Here is a 12,923-nt window from a genome sequence, read left to right as displayed (position 1 = left end):
TCTGAGCTTATCCAACAGGCTGCCAATGGAAGCCATTCTAGACTCAATAGTAATATGAGGTGGAAGCATAATTTTTGGACGGGCAGGGAGAAAGTTAAAGCTGGGAAAAAGAGGGTATGAAGACAAGAGCTGAAGGTGGAAAAGTATACAGAGAGCAAGTGGAATCTTTAATGGGAGAGGATGAAATAAAAGACATAGAAGAAGAAATCTGAGAAACCTGAGAAACAAGAATATCCAGTGCTGCGTAAGTTAAGGCTGCTCCTGGAGTTTCAACTCCTCATATTGCAACATTTTACAACTTTTCCTTGAGTCATGCAGATCATCTCTATGAAATTCAACCCAAAGGCTAAGGCACCGTCTAACAGAAGGATAAAATTTAGTGCCTGAGTTTTTTAGTCACAAATTTGACTTTAAAGCCAGCAGTTAACTTAATTTACAGACCCATCATTGATGTGAGAAAAAGTGGAGTATGAATTACATAACAACCTCTTTATCAGCTTCTTCAGAGTTTGTTCTCCTGTAATTTGATGCAAATATAATATGTGTGTGTGTTTGTGTTTTACATAACCAGGTTACACTGTGACATCTGTGGTGTCAGCCAAAAATGGTCGCCTTCTTGTAGCGGGAGCTCCACGATTCAACCATACCGGCAAAGTCATTATCTTCACTCTTACAAACTCGGGTAACCTCGCCATCCTGCACTCCCTCAAAGGACAGCAGGTACAAAAGAGTCTGTCTTCAAACCTGCTAGTTTGTGTCACAAGTTAACGAGGAGTGTTTTAAAACACTGCATGCACTGCTACTGGTGAAGAGCAGCTAAGTCTGTCCTGAAATGTGATGCAAGATAAGGTAGCTAAGTTTTGACAGAAAGTTGCAGACGTAGAGACAAGTCTTTCCCTTTACATATGCAAATAAAAACATTAGAGTGAAATATAAAGCTCCTTGGCGATCATTCTGCTATTAGGGATGTTCCCATGCATCTAATTTCCAAGTTGTTTCAACAACAATTTTAATTCTGACTAACAGACAAGTCTAAAGGTAAGAAGACACTCAGTAAACAGTCAAAATTGAACACTGTTTATTTGACACGGCTTAATACTGGATCACAGAGTCTGCTAAAGCATGTCAAATTGGTTCACTAAGCGTAGCTAATGTTAGTAGAGCTAGGACCACCAGCCTTTGGTCTGTCTTGCAGGTTAACATCCACATGCCTGTGCTGGTAACACACTGCTCTGGTTGAGCATTTATATGCAAGTTAACCAGACAAAGCCTTCACACAACTGTATCTCTATTTTCTAGATCTAAGTAATGCCACACTACAACATGCCTTCTGTCTTCTCTGCTTGTTTACATCCAAGCAATGGAGCATTATAGCATTGTGACGGTAGCCATTAAGTGGCGCTGCAGCCCTGACTCTTGTGGCAGGTGTCTGTGCTACAGCTCACATACAACATTTCACTGCTATTTTGGGTATACAGTGATACAAATTGTAATAACCTGTTGAACTGACTGATCATTTTGGTTTCAACTAGCCCGGTTGTTGATGACAAATTGGTCAGTAGACTAAACACACACATCACTAATTGCTATTTCTAAAATGTTTTCTTCTGTATGCATTCCTTAACTTACAGATTTTAACAACATGGCTAGGAAAATGCATCATGTCAAGTTAGCCTGTAGCCAGTGACGTACTTGTTCAGATATTGAAGCTCAGAAGTAAATAGACTGTGCCATATTCATACAGTCCAGATCAAATATATACATCACACACTGCACTGACCATGCAAGTGTCATAAAGAAAACCTGAATGCATGTTTGATTCTTGCAGTAAATGTTTATAGTTGGCGTTATGTAATTGTAACTTTAGTACCTCGAGTGCACATCAAAAAAACTGTCGGGATTTAAACGTACCGCCTGAGTCACATAAAGTTTAAAAATATCCTTCACTTCAAGTGGATGTGACTCTGTGTGTTAATGACTGTTACACTCATAACTGGCAGCTCTTCACAGGCTGCAGGCCTGAAGTGATCCTGCAGCAGCTTACATTGTACCTTGTCAGCAACAGTTCATCCAGAACAGCAGATGTTTTTGTTGCAGAAAACTTTCTTGATCTTACTATTCTTGAGAAAAGACTCTTCTTTTATTGTCAGATGTTTCTAATCTGCAAACCAAAAGATGATGTTCCGATCCAGACTCTCTCTCTCTCTCTCTCTCTCTCTCTCTCTCTCTCTCTCTCTCTCTCTCTCTCTCTCTCTCTCTCTCTCTCTCTCTCTCTCTCTTTCTCTCTGTGTGTGTGTGTGAAGCTCTCACAGTCTGAGCATTCACAAAAGCATCAGGACTCTGACCGCCGACTTTGACACAACACATGCCTCCATTTGCTTACAATATTCATGTTCAAAAGCCCCTCCGGATAATCAGTAAATCAGGGAACCCAAACAACATCTGGCTCAACAAGCAGTGGAGGAAAGCCAAAGATTTCAGCATCAGCATGTGATTGTTTGCCAAGGATTAAAGCTTATTAAAAACAAAATGCTCTCAAAATGATTTGCATAAATGTAATTTATTTTAGATCGGCTCTTACTACGGCAGTGAGATTGCACCTGTGGATATCGATGGTGACGGTATAACTGACAACCTTTTGGTGGCAGCACCCATGTTCTTCAGCGGAGGCATGGAGAAGGGAAAGGTCTACATCTACAGAGTGACGGAGTTGGTGAGTTTAAACTTGAAAAAACTTCAACAAATACAAAGAAGCTGGACACATACAGGGATTAATCAATCCTCAACTGAGCAGCCGGCTGCACAGAATTAGGTCAACACCTGTTTAAACTCCAGTAATACCCAGTAATTTCCACCACACCTTACCAGAAGTGTCCAGTAACATACACCAAACCAAACCAGACCCTGTTGCATTCCAGCTCCACAGTTAACACACTGGCATCCCGCAGACAGAAATTTGACTCGTGACCCTGTCTAGATTAAATGTGGAGATCAATAACAGAACCTTGCCATGCCAGTGTGCAGACTCTGTCAGATGTGAAGAATGAACTCAACAGGAAAGTATTCTGCCCCTTCTAAACCCATTTCCAGCAAGTCATTTGGAGGCGAGAAGTTTCTTTAATAGGAGGAAATTTCCTGGTGTTCCAGACCTGCCTTGCTCATTGGAATTACACATTTCTTCAGCTGTTTTGAATCCACTGAACAGGCATAGGCAGGGTCTTTAAATGTCTGGTGAGGCTCAAACCACATCTCAGGTGGAAGGCCAAGCGTAACAGCTGAAAACAAAACACAAACAGAAAGAGATCCCCTTTTAAGATGTCTGTCAATGAGGCTGCTCTGCTATAAGTTAAGGGAAATTAATCATAATGATGTGGTTGATTCAGGTGTTGCTGGAGATGCTGCACAGTTTTCTGGAAAACAGTTTAAGGTTGGATACTCTGGTTCAAAAATGTGTCACAGTGGCCACAGGGAATATTATTCATTTTTAATGTGATATTATAGTTTTGACTTTGGAGGAAGGTGCACAAAGGCATTTTCATTTGACTCGTGTAGATACGATCAATTCGTAGCCAAGCTTGCTGCATGGACTAAGTAAGGGATAATGAAGAGTGAGCGGGTGGTCATGGAATCAGAATCCCAACTGGGTGATCAGGTCTCATGTCACCCTGAGTGGATTCTTATTAGCACATCCACCCATTCATTATACATTGTCCCCCTTTTAAACTGGCTATCAACAAAAACCTTGAACAAGTTGACACAAAATATTGGTTTTAAAAGGATTTATCTATACATCTTTAGATAAATAGTCCCTCCGCTTCCCCTCTGAAGCAAATGTCACAACTTTTAACATTGTTGCTATTATCACAACCACTTATGGCTTCACCTACTTTGCAATCTACATAATGTTTCCCCAGCTCTGCTGTCATTGCCTGGATTGCAGGACAGGATCTAATATTAGAAATGCTAAGTTAACCATCTTAGCTTGCTACCGGTAACTATCCTCTCTGCCACAGTGTCAACAGGCAGAGATGAAATGCTGGACTCATTTTGGTGGATTGATTTGACATGACGTGTCTGATCACTTTGTCCCTTGCATCACTTTTGCTGTTAAGGATTAATCACTAATTTTATGGGGTTTAGACCAATCAGAATCAAGTATTTAACGTAGCCAGGTAATAATTAATAGTAGTGCTGGTCAGTTTGGCTGGACTAAAATATGATGCAAACGTTTTTGTGCCAACAATGAATCCCATGGATTTCTGTATTTAAGTCAAGTTTGCCATCCCCCTCGGCTCTAAGGAGCTCTAAAGTGTCTTTTAGCTAATTTATTTGGTTTCCTGGCCCAAACTTTGTTTCACTTTGAATGCTCGAATAGCTTGATGTTTTAGTGCAGTAGCAGCTGTTTTCTTTGAAGAGGATTAAAAACCAAACAGATGCCGTCTCCCCAGAAACGGCAGACAACCATAGTAAATATCCTGGTGGTGGAGCATTCAGCAGCTAAACAGTTCATAAACTGGGTTTTTGCAATGTACAATAAGTTGATGTCAGTTGTGTGTTTACAACTTGTATAAGCTGCTCTGATGAGGCGTGAAGACTCATCGCTGAGGGTTTATTATTGTCATTGTGAGCAGGTAAATATGCAATATTTCCAAGCACAGCTGAGTTCACAACCTCAGAATCAGCAGCATGGCTGGAGACTCCCTTTTCCGCTGACTATGGCATATTTTCTTTCTGCATCTCATTCATTTTAACACTGTATGAGAAGGAAGCCTTGCCTTATCAGAGATTTATGAGTGGTTTTGCTACAATACAGTCAGAGAATGATGAAAATTATCGATGGATCAGATAACAAATGACAAGGTGACAAGGAGCTGCCTTGGAAACAAAATAAGGTAACAGACCTTAGTGCAGGGATGAGAACTATAAGTCAAATGCAGACTAAAGTCTCCTAATGTCTGTCAGCTGGTGAAAAATAAAATTCCACTCACAGAAAGCAGTTCCAATTTAAACTTACTCCTGAGCCCCTGCAGACCGAGGTGACCCTTCATGGCCTCCTTACAAACCATATGTTTCAAATTTAAACAGCACTGAATGTATTTCTCTACCAATCTCCCACTTTGTCTCACATGCACACTTCAGGTAGCCGAGAAGTTAAAGCTACCTTCCTAAATCAACTCCCTACCCAATTATTCAACGGAAAAAAATATATGATCTCATGTTTCGCCTGTCGACTCTAAATTATATTATGAGCCTGGATGCCTAGTGGAGCAATGACACACATGACTTCTGATGGACTAAAGTATTTGGCTCCATTGTGTCCGATTGCTTTCTTTGAAAAATGTTTCCAGTCGGGTAGTTGCTTTCAAAGACACGGATATTTTCCATCTGACTTTACATTTGCTAAGAATAGAACTTCAAATAAATACACTAAAGCTATACAGCGTCCAGTTCTTTTATGACCCAGAGGTAAAATTCCTCACTTTTTGGTACCAGATGTTCCAGTTATTTGAGTTCAAAAGGGCAGAATTAAAGGATTATGTGGAAAACACAGAAACTGATCCAAACTTTATCTCTCAGTTTGATAAGAGGAAAGATAAGAAGAAGATCTGTTTGTTTCCCTTTTCCTGAAAAATAAATTACAACATGATTAGTTGACGGTTTGAAGTAATTGGGAAAACAAACCCAGCTGGATGGAGGGCAACCATCGCTGCGTTGGTCTTGTTACGAGACGTCTAAATACATGGATGATGGATTATTAGTGGAACACTTCAGCACATGGACGGAAAAACTGGAGTCTAAGAAAAGGGTTCTGTCATCTAAATAAAACCACTTCTATGGAATAGTAATGTATTGTTGTCTTTCTAATAGAGCGTTGTCATGCAAAGCCTTATACTTGTTTGTGAGCTGATGCTAAAAGTATTTTCTTTATGACTGTGCATGCATTTGATTAAAAGAATCAGGATGTCTGTAGGCTGTTTGGGACTTTCTAACCATTCAAGTTTTCTTTTACATTTTCTGTATCTTTGACCCAAGGTGTTGTGAGTTTCTTCCTGGCACATTATGGCACTGATGTTAATTTGATTCTTAAAGATGACCTGGCAGAGGTAAATGTGAACTCTGGATCACAGGGAAGACTATAAAAACTTGTGTTTTTTTGCCAAAACAACAGTCTTCTGAAATACAGGCCAAATCAAAAACTATGGTACACATTAAATAACATTTAGTAGGAGCTGGAGTATAATTGTAGGATAAACAGACACAAAAAGATTACCTTGAGAAAGCTCTACAACAGAGACCAGTGAAACCAGAGACATGTACACTCCATACAGGGTGAAGTAGACTCATCTTCATGTTCACCAATCATAGTTAAGGTACTGTAGTCTGACTTGAGCCTCAGTTTTCAGGACTTGTGACTCAACTTGGAAGTGAGCACTGATGACAGTAAATAGATTAAACTGAAGATGTGTGTGTGCTTTTCTTTTACTTTGGGGAGAATTACAATTATCGCCCATTGATTAAATAAAAAGAGTCTTCACACCAAGTTTTAGTTGTCATGATGCAGCATTTTGTTAAGTTTATATAATGGGAACAGAGTGACGTGTGGGAGAGAAATAAAGCTAAGGTTATAAATAAACATTTTGTTATATCTTGTGTATTTTCTAAAAAATGTTTTTACTACATGGCCCATGTGCTTGAGTTAATTTTTTGGATGAGCAGCCAGATTCTTGCTCTGGGACTCCCCACCAAAGTAAATGTCTTTTCTCAACATCTGTGCTAAAGTATACAGTCACAAATTTCTGTGTCAAAAACAAATTTAAACTATCCCGTAAGGCACAATTCTCTTGTGATATTTATGGAGTGGGAACTAGGAGAAAAAATGTATAGTGCTAGACTGGGCTGCCTTGTGTAACAAACTGAACATCATATATCTTACTGGGACCCTGTAGTGTATACTCAAAAAGACAAGAAACGCTGACTTTGTGGATAAGATATAACAAGTTTTTACATCATAGTGTTTCTCTTCATCTCTCTCAGAACCGTTTCATCCTTGAGGGCTCATTGGAAATCCACAATGGTGGCCAGAACGCTCGCTTTGGCTCCTCGCTCGCCCCTGTCCCTGATCTGAACGGTGATGGCTTTAATGACTTGGTGGTGGGAGCCCCGCTGGAAGACGACCACAAAGGAGCCATTTATGTTTTCTTCAGCCAGCAAAACAGAATACTCCGCAAATATAAACAGGTAAAAGATGTGCAAATGCCAAAGGGATTTGCATGTTTTTCTTCACCAATTATAATCACATAAACCTATTTCTGCTGATTATTAGTCTAACATATGTTCTTCGTTTGAGCAGCCAACTTCCAGATGGCCATTGATTTGTGTTCATTGAAGTGTGGTTGAAAAAAATCTACGGACAGATTGTTGTAACTTGCTCCAAGAAATTGTCTCTTCTTGCTTTAACAGAACAGAGCTCCAATGTGTCAGGTGTTTAAAAATGAGTCAGAAGTCGGTTATAGACAATCTGTAAGTGAAGGCAAAAAAATATCTGACAAGAGGAGGACAGACAAACACAGAACAGGCAGTGGTTGTTAACAGACACAAGAGACTATCTCCCAAAATACCGAGGAAGGGGTTGATGTACATACTGAGTGATAAATAAGGAGATGAGAGGCAGGTGGATATTAAGCATCAGAGGAACATTACACACAGGGGGAAGCTACTGAACAGGTGGACGAGAACATGTTGACAGAAGAGGCTGTTAACAGTAATGGATAACAACCTGACAGCAAATATATTATTATGACTTAGCCTTTGGTTGAGGAGGACCAGGCTTTTCCTACCTGGCCCTCTTACATACATATATTGACTAATCACATACATGTTCCTCAAATGTACATACATGACCCTATCAAATTAACATTATTCATTAATCTAATCTAAAACATACAAATTCTCCTTAAATGCCTTATATATTCTCATCTTACAAACATATGTTGTCGTCTGACATACAAACTTTTTCCTCTTACATACACATACACATTCATTTTAGTTTTAAACTCTATAACCTTTGATTGCACCTGTTTTAACTGACTTTGTTTAACATTACTTTTTAATTGTTGTCTGTTTTTAATTTATCATCATTCTTTTAAGGTTATATCTTTTATTTGGTTATCTTGATCTTTAATGTTTCTTTTAAATGCTCAACGTCATTGTAAATCAGTGCTTTGCTCTCAATGATTTTCAAGGCTTAATAAAGATATTTAATATTATATATGGTTATCTTACATGCATATAAAGTCCTCTATCATACAAATTTGTTCTTTGCACAAACAAACGTTGTCATATATGTTCCTATAACCTACATAAATTCTCCTCTCATATTCATATGTTGTCCTCTTACAAACATATTTGGTTCTCTAACATACATATGATGTATATACATATGTTCCCCTCTAATGTGTATATACATGTATATATAATTGTTTTTTCTTACTGTGTACACAGTCTACACTTACATAAATACATTCATATTTGATATACATGTACTTGCCTCACTTACATGTATATATTCAAATGTATGTATTTGAGTTTAAATTAATGAATGAAATATTGAATAGTTGGTAAGCTTTACATAATGGTTGATTTCTTTAGTGTATTGGCAATGATAAGTGAGATCAGTTTATACTGCTGAAATAGATTAATGAAAGAAAGTTTTATATCATCTAGTACAATGTTCATTTTATGAACCATCCTTGTTTTAAAGAGGCAAACTGTATTTCCCGAAAACTCTTCTGAGAATGTGAACGATTCACAATTTTATTACTTGTAACACTATAGACTCATTTCATCGACTGTATGATCCTGGTGTATTTAGATTTCCTCCTCTGTCTGTCTCAGAGAATAGCAGCAGCAGATCTGGCTCCTGGCCTGCAGTACTTTGGCCGCAGCATCCACGGCACAATGGACATGAACAATGACGGTTTAGTGGACCTGGCAGTGGGTTCTCTTGGTGCTGCTGTTCTCCTCTGGTTCGTATTTCACCCAGAAAATAATACTCTTGTAAGGAATATAAAAGACATTTCTCACAGTTGTTTCTGTGAAAGTACTTAGATACATCCCTCTTATCCCGGTTGTAATTATGGGTTTAAACAAGCTTTGAGAAATAATCACTTTTCCAGAAACATTTCTGAGTATTCAAGTTATTAGTTGGCTTTTCTTTCTAACACCTTTCTGCCCTCACAGGTCGCGGAGTGTTGTCCGTATTTACACCAGCGTCAGATTTGAACCCAGTAAAGTCAACATCTTTGTGAAGGACTGTCAGCGAGGCGGCAAAGACGTGACCTGCATGTCAGCCATTGTGTGTTTCAACATCACCGCCAGGACAGCCATCCCTCCCACACAGGAAATTGGTAAGCCAGAAAAATAATCCACTGCTGTGGAAGCATGTCAGTAAAGTTTCCGAGTTCCTTGCCTTGTCTTCGCCAGATAGTTGGTCTGCTCCAAACGGTTATGAAACCAAATTTCATCCAAACGTAATGCTGTTATTTTAACTTACTGTACATCTTATCAAATGTAAAGATAACAGAGGTAAGATAACAGACAAATATGGAACTTGTTACATTTCATTTCCTATAATGTTAAATAAGAAAAATCTCCTACTGCCACCTTTTTGGCCTTTAAATGACATTTTTCTAGATATGCTTGTGCAGAGAAATTCAGGCAGTTTGATGTAGGTCAGCAATTCTCAAAGCTAGGATGCATGACAGAATAAAACTTGGCTGGTTCTAAGTGAGAAAGGCATTCATCTTTCTGAACGTATATCCTTCATTTCATGGCTCCAGTGGACTTTCAGCATGTGGCTTCCCGTAAAAACTTCATCGACTCCTTCCATTCAGACTGGTGCCAAAGCAAAATGTTTCTTTACAGGCAATAAGAGATTCTGATCTCACTGCCGTTTCTGTGCCAAAGCCAATGCTACTGCCTCAACGCAGACAACTGGCACATTTTAGCCAGAGAGCTGTTATCAAGTGTTTCTTTGAATGTTTGAATGCTGTTTGGAAAGCATCAGCAGTTTTATCTCTGCTTTGTTCAGCATAAAAAGACTAATTTCTCATTGTTTGCTGAAAGCTCAAACAAAGCTGAATCCTTCAGACGGGTGTGTGCCCCTGATAGCAGCCCACCTGCATAGAGCTGCAGGGTCCCTCTGCTCATGATTTGTTTTAAGAGACGTGATGACGAGGTTGAATTTCACTGTGTATCAGGGGGAGGAAGCAGAGGTGCACTGGAGCGTGTTCTGAGTTAACCTCTTGACCCTCTGACATCTTTATCAAATCTATCAGATGTGCCAAAACAGAGGAGAGGAAGACAGAGGGAGGTATCTTGTCTGCAATGGTTTCATACAGTGGAACACGTTTATTTGATTTTCCTCCCATTGTCGTGTCTGTTTGGTAATGCATAGCAGATGTGCTGGTGTTTGTGAGTTTGCTGTGGTCTGTTGCATAAAAGTGGAACTTTGTCTGTAAAAGTCAAGATAATATTGCTCATATAAATATGTATTTACAGTATTTGAGATTGGTGTCAAAATAGTCAAAAAAGTAAACTTTATAGTTCAAAGTAGAGATTTGAGGAAGTAAACTGATGACTAATGTTGCTCTTACAGCAGGAAAATCAAGTTCAAGCTTCCGCACAAAAATTATTTAGCATAAATATTTTTTCTCTCATCAACTACAGGAAAAATATTTCTGTAAAACGTGGACAGCTATGTGGTGAAAAGAGGAGAAATGCTTCCAGTTTAGTGGCCATTACCTCTCCAGATCTTTGTGCTCAAGGCTCTGAGATTTATCCTACTTTCTAATTCTGTCGTTGACCCAAAACACGACTCATGCACAATCCAGCTTTGGTGGATTTTTCCTCATTCCATGAAAACACAAGGCAGTGAATGGAAACCCTCTTAAACAATGTGGCTTGGACATGTCTCAGCACTGAACCCAGAGGGTTTGGACTCTTGTGTATGTTGGTCACACATTCATCATATGTTCACGGTCAAGCTAATATCGTATTGCACGCCACAGTGATGTCATTCACCATAGCCAGTTTGCCGCCACTTGTCAATTAGGTTGCACTGGTCAAAGTAAAAAGATCAAAGTATCATCAGCAGTAAAGTATCTTTTATTATGACACCAAGAAGTGTTCATTCTTCACTCTTTACTTGACCCACCAGGAATCAAATTTAATGTCTCCATCGCGGAAAGGCGGTTTAATCCTCGGGCTGTTCTGGACAACCCAAACAAGCTGCAGCCTCAAAACCGGACCCTGCTTCCAGGAGAGGAGATCTGTGAGCACATCTACTTCCACGTCATGGTGAGGCCCACATTCAAGTGTAGAACTAGAGTTTTACAAAACATTAATGAACTGGCTTTAAATTAATGTTGAAATTAATAATTCATGCCAATATATTTAACTCCCTGTTGTTTATTTTCTTTGGAAAGGTGAGATGGCTGAAAGATTATAAGTGTATTTTATGTTAAATTCTGTAAAACCTGAAGCTACATTTGAGGGTTAAAATGCTGTTAGAGATGCTTTAACTTCATTTAAATCAGTATATTTTGTTTTGGTTAAAGAAAAGAGTCAAGTTTGAGCAAGTTGAATTTCAGCATGAATTACTTAAGTCTGCTAACCCCAAAAGTCTTAGAATTTCTTAATTGGCACTGGTCTCCCACATTGGTGAACAGCAACACATGCCGCATACAAATTGAGATTATGATTATATGTTTTGGGCATTTCTGCATCCCCAAAATCTCAGCAAAACCTTGGAAAGCACAAATAAGTAGAGTGCCATAGATAAAGTGCCATGATAGAGAAAATCCACATGCTAATCTCTGGATTCAATGTTCTATAACAGGAGACCACAGACTACGCTAGGCCCATAGTGTTTGCTGTGCAAGTGGGACTACAAGATCCAGATAAAGAACCAGTTCTGGATGACAACTGGCCCACTGTTCTCAGGACTGAGGTGAGACACAATCTGATAAATTTGAGTTCCAGTTATAGAAATTTACTCCCATAAATTACATTCGGATTCTAACAAAGAGAGAGTTAAAGTGCCGATCTGCAGTTTCTCTGACATAAAAAAATCAAACTTCTTTGACCAGCTTCCTTTCTGGAACGGATGTGATGAGGACGACCGCTGCATACCTGACCTGGCTCTGCAGAGTATGAATGACCTGATGACTCCAAAGTAGGTACACACATGTTCATAGCAGCACAGACTAGTACACACACAAGAATACATGAATATTTTGTATTTACACACCAAAGTAAAACAAATGTTAATGGGAACAAAGTGAGTTACAGTTACAGTCAATACACAGAGGCTCACTTTCTATCATAAGAACTTTTTTTTTACTGCACATGCAGTTAAGTTTAGGTAATTTTTGTTTCTGGTAAGCAGGGGCGTGTCCAGGCTTTTTTGACTGGAGTGGCCCAACTTGGGCTGGCCAGCGTATATGTGTGTGCTATCTTACCAGGGAATAGCAAATGGTAGCTTAGGATTTTAGGGTGGCCAATCAGATTTCAAAGGGGGCTAGTGCCACTCCTGGTCAGCCCACTTCACACGCCCTGCAGGTGAGGTCATCAAAGGTCATTTGTCACTGTTAGTAGGAATGGAAGGAACAGCTTTTCACCTTCAAATCTCCTGTCTACTGAAGGAGCTGCATCATATATTTATAGAAGGTGTGTTGTTCTAATACCAGTGATAGTACAGTAATCTGCACACATTTACATTCAGTTTAATTTACATCTGTAAACTGTAATACAACTTTGGCTTGTGTGGTGCATGCTCTATTTGTGGCAGGTTTACATAAAACAGTTGTTGCTTACGTTTTCTTTGGGGGATATAATATCAAGTTGGAACAAAAGTCCAAGTA

The 12,923-nt window shown here is 39.1% G+C and overlaps 1 protein-coding gene across 1 annotated transcript in view; it reads left to right on the top strand.

The window, feature by feature from the left end:
• The window catches only part of itga11a (integrin, alpha 11a), a 54,138-nt gene that overhangs the window by 29,941 nt on the left and 11,274 nt on the right, over positions 1 to 12,923 (top strand). The window contains exons 12-19 of the mRNA XM_034679978.1: positions 572 to 720; positions 2,570 to 2,713; positions 7,036 to 7,239; positions 8,896 to 9,026; positions 9,241 to 9,407; positions 11,219 to 11,358; positions 11,900 to 12,010; positions 12,150 to 12,235. Coding sequence (XP_034535869.1) covers positions 572 to 720; positions 2,570 to 2,713; positions 7,036 to 7,239; positions 8,896 to 9,026; positions 9,241 to 9,407; positions 11,219 to 11,358; positions 11,900 to 12,010; positions 12,150 to 12,235 — 1,132 coding nt within the window. The remainder of the gene's footprint in view (positions 1 to 571; positions 721 to 2,569; positions 2,714 to 7,035; positions 7,240 to 8,895; positions 9,027 to 9,240; positions 9,408 to 11,218; positions 11,359 to 11,899; positions 12,011 to 12,149; positions 12,236 to 12,923) is intronic.

Source organism: Notolabrus celidotus, chromosome 3 (genome assembly GCF_009762535.1).
Source record: "Notolabrus celidotus isolate fNotCel1 chromosome 3, fNotCel1.pri, whole genome shotgun sequence".
Lineage (NCBI taxonomy): Eukaryota > Metazoa > Chordata > Actinopteri > Labriformes > Labridae > Notolabrus > Notolabrus celidotus.
The sequence above is the reverse complement of the archived record's forward strand: the minus strand, read 5'-3'. Positions and strand labels throughout refer to the sequence as shown.